At 45.2% G+C, this 3,822-nt stretch overlaps 1 protein-coding gene across 5 annotated transcripts in view; it reads left to right on the plus strand.

The window, feature by feature from the left end:
- Positions 1-3,822, plus strand: part of ryk (receptor like tyrosine kinase) — a 284,985-nt gene that overhangs the window by 93,057 nt on the left and 188,106 nt on the right. For 4 of the 5 annotated variants that reach the window (XM_043701687.1, XM_043701689.1, XM_043701684.1 and 1 more), the window contains one exon: positions 2,040-2,184. In XM_043701687.1, the coding sequence (XP_043557622.1) occupies positions 2,040-2,184 (145 nt within the window). The remainder of the gene's footprint in view (positions 1-2,039; positions 2,185-3,822) is intronic. The other variant, XM_043701685.1, reaches the window with a different exon arrangement.

Here is a 3,822-nt window from a genome sequence, read left to right on the forward strand (position 1 = left end):
CCAAGAGCACTAGCAAACCTCCCCCCAAGGATACTGGTGCCCCACAGGTTCAGGTGTAGACCATCCTGTTTATAGAGGTCCCACCTTCCCCAGAAAGAACCCCAGTTATCCAGATACCAGAATCCTTCCCTCCTGCACCGACCCTGTAGCCACGCATTTAACTGTTCTCTCTCCCTATTCCTCGACTCTCTATCACGTGGTACGGGTAACAAACCAGAGACAACAACTCTGTTTGTTCTAACTCTGAGCTTCCAAACTAGCTCCCAGAAAGCCTGTCTAACATCCTCAGCCCTCTTCCTTCCTTTGTCGTTGGTGCCAATGTGGACCACGACTTCGGGCTGCTCCCCCTCCCCCTCAAGGACCCGGAAAACACGATCAGAGACGTCATGTACCCTTGCACCTTGGGAGGCAACATTCCAAACGTGAGTCTCTCTCGCCCCCACAAAACCGCCGCTCTGTGCCCCGAACTATCGAGTCCCCAACAACTATTGCTCTGCTCTTCTCCACCCTTCCCTTCTGAGCAACGGGGACAGGCTCCTACGCGCTTTTATACTCACTGCTTTCCTTCCCGGCTGCCCCTCTGGTCCTCGTCACTTCCCCCGCTGCTCCCGCTCCTTCTGTGAAAGGGAAAACACTGCTGTCTGCTATCGGTAAGTAATTTTTTAAAAAAAAACTGCCTTACCTTAGCTGCAGTGTTCTGGCTTCGTCTTGCCTCCGCTGCTGCTCGCAATCAAAATGGCTGTTGGCATCGAAGGGTGAGTATTTATACTCACTGCTTTCCTTCCCAGCTGCCCCTCTGGTCCTCGTCACTTCCCCCACTGCTCCCGCTCCTTCTGTGAAAGGGAAAACACCGCTGTCCGCTACCGGTAAGTAATTTTTAGAAAAAAACCTGCCTTACCTTAGCTGCAGTGTTCCGGCTTCGTCTTGCCTCCCCTGCTGCTCGCACTCAAAATGTAGATGAGAATGTATAAGGCACGTACATGTTTGCAGATGACCTCTAAATAGGAGGTATCTTAAACAGTGAGGAAGGTTATCAGAAATTGCAACAGGACCTTGATCACCTGGGGAAGTGAGCTGAGAAATGGCAAATAGAGTTTAATATCAATAAGTGTGAGGTTGTGGAAAGTCAAATCAAGGCAGAAGATTCATGGTGAATGGTAGGGCCTTAATGAGTGTAGTGAAACAGAGGGACCTTGGAGTTCAGATGCACAGTTCTGTGAAAGTGGAGTCACAGGTAGACATGGCAGAGAAGAAGGCTTTTGGCACACTGGCCTTCCATCAATCAAGGCATTGTATATGGAAGTTGGGAAGTTATGTTGCAGCTGTACTGTTGGTGATGCCACACTTGGAGTATGTGTTCAGTTTTGTTCACGTTGCTGTAGAAAGAATGTATTACACAGGAAAGAGTGCAGATGAAATTTAGAAGGATGTTGCCAGGATTCAAGGGTCTGAGTTATAGAGAGATGTTGGACAAACTAGGTCGTTTTTCTTTAGAGAGCAGGATACTGAAGGGGGAATCTTAGAGAAGTGAATAAGGTCATGAGGAGAAGGGACAGGGTGAATGTATTCGGTCTTTTAGCTAGGGTTGGGGAATCAAGTACTAGAGGGCATCAAATTATGATTAGAGGGGAAAGAATAAAAGGGAGTCTGACGAACAACATTTTTACACAGAGGGTGGTACACATATGGAATGAGCTGCCAGTGGAAGTGGTTGAGGTGGGTACATTAACAACATTTAAAAGGAATTTAGACAAATTCATGGATAGGAAAAGTTTAAAAGGATATGGGCCAAGTGCAAGGAAACTGGAGTTAGTGCGATGGACATTTTGGTCGGCATGGACCAGTTTGCACCAAAGAGTCTGTCTCTGTGCTGTAGGACTCTATGACTCAAATTTTAGTTACTTAATTTTAAAAAGAAAATAAGTTTTTAAAAGAAATTCAATTCTGTTTGTTAGACAGGACTTAGCCACTCCAAACTGTTGTTACTTTCTTATAATAGTCTGTTTCAAATTCCATCCTTGTGTTTTACTTACACACAGTTGATGCTGTTCACACAGCACCCACTACCTCTACCCGTGTGTTCTACATCAGCGTTGGAGTATGTTGTGCTGTCATATTCTTGGTGGCAATTATACTGGCTGTTCTTCACCTGCACAGTATGAAAAGAGTGGAACTCAGTGATAGGTGAGTGTTTTTTCGTTTAATATGATTTCCACAGGCATGGATCACAAATTGAAATTGCTTAAATGGCATTTAATTTAGTAGAAAAATCTCACTAATTATGTAGTGTTCTCACTGTTCCAAACAGTGCCTTATTTTTATGTTTTCATTGAAATTGGGATTTGGTAATATCAATTAAACTTTCTTCTTATACTTTATGGTGATATTTGCTGACACCGGCAACTGCAGGCAAGTTCATTGGGGAATGGCATGTTTTGAGTAGTGAGTGACATCATCATGTAGACTTTGTGTGACATCATGTGTTGAGCCAATTTTGTATCCAGTTGTCTAGCTCTGCCTCGATCCCATGTGATCTAACCTTAGTTATCAGTCTACCATGTGGAACTTTGTTGAAGGCCTTACTAAAATGGAGACAGCATCTGCTGCTCTGCCTTCAACTATCTTCTTTGTCACCTATTCAAAAACAAAACTTGATCAAATTTATGAGACACGATGTCCCATGTACAAAGCTATTCCTAATCAGTCCGAATCATAGAGATGAGCAGCATGGAAATAGAGCTTTTAGTCCAATTCGTCTATGCCGATCAGATACATAGAATATAGAAAAGTACAGCACAGAACAGGCCCTTTGACCACGATGTTGTGCCGAGATTTAATCCTAATGTCAAATATAGTAACTTAACCTACGCACCCCTCAACTCACTGCTATCCATGTGCATGTCCAGCAGTCGCTTAAATGTCCCTAGTGACTCTGCTTCCACCACCACAGCTGGCAACGCATTCCATGCATTAACAACTCTCTGCGTAAAGAACCTGCCTCTGACGTCTCATTTATACCTTCCTCCTAATATCTTCAAACTATGACTTCTCGTACCAGTCAATCCTGCCCTGGGGAAAAGTCTCTGGCTATACCCAAAATAAATCTAGTCTAACTTGCCTGCATTTGGCCCATATTTGTCGAAACCCTTCCTGTTCATATTTATCTAGATGCCTTTTAAATGTTCTAATCGAACCAGCCTCCACCACTTCCCCGGCTGCACATTTATACATGCACCATCCTCTGTGTGTAATTTTTGCCCCTTAGATCCCTTATAAATGTTTCCCCTCTCACCTTAAGCCTATGCCCTTTAATTTTGGACACTCCCACCCTGGGGAAAATACCTTGGCTGGTTACCCTATTCATTCCCCTCACGATTTTATAAACCTCTCAGCCTCTGGCACTCCAGGGAAAATAGCCCCGGCCTATTCAGCATCGCTATATCAGTCAAACCTTCCAACCCTGGCAACATCCTTGTCAATCTTTCCTGAACCCTCTGAAGTTTAACAGCATCCTTCCTATATCAAAGAGACCAGAACTGCATGCATTGTTCCAACTTTGGCCTAACCAATGTCATGTCTCCCACCACCTGTACTCAATCCACTGACCAGTAAAGGCAAGCCTACCTTCATTATCCTGTCTGACTCTACCGCATCTCTTCCACTTCCCACTCCTCCGCCCTTGAGCCCCGCCCCTCCAACCGCCACCAGGACAGAACCCCACTGGTCCTCACTTACCCCCCCTCCAATCTCCATCATCTGCCGTCATTTCCGCCACCTCCAAACGGACCTCACCACCAAGGATATATTTCCCTCCCCTCCCCT

The sequence above is a fragment of the Chiloscyllium plagiosum genome, chromosome 13 (assembly GCF_004010195.1).
Source record: "Chiloscyllium plagiosum isolate BGI_BamShark_2017 chromosome 13, ASM401019v2, whole genome shotgun sequence".
NCBI classification, from domain to species: Eukaryota; Metazoa; Chordata; class Chondrichthyes; order Orectolobiformes; family Hemiscylliidae; genus Chiloscyllium; species Chiloscyllium plagiosum.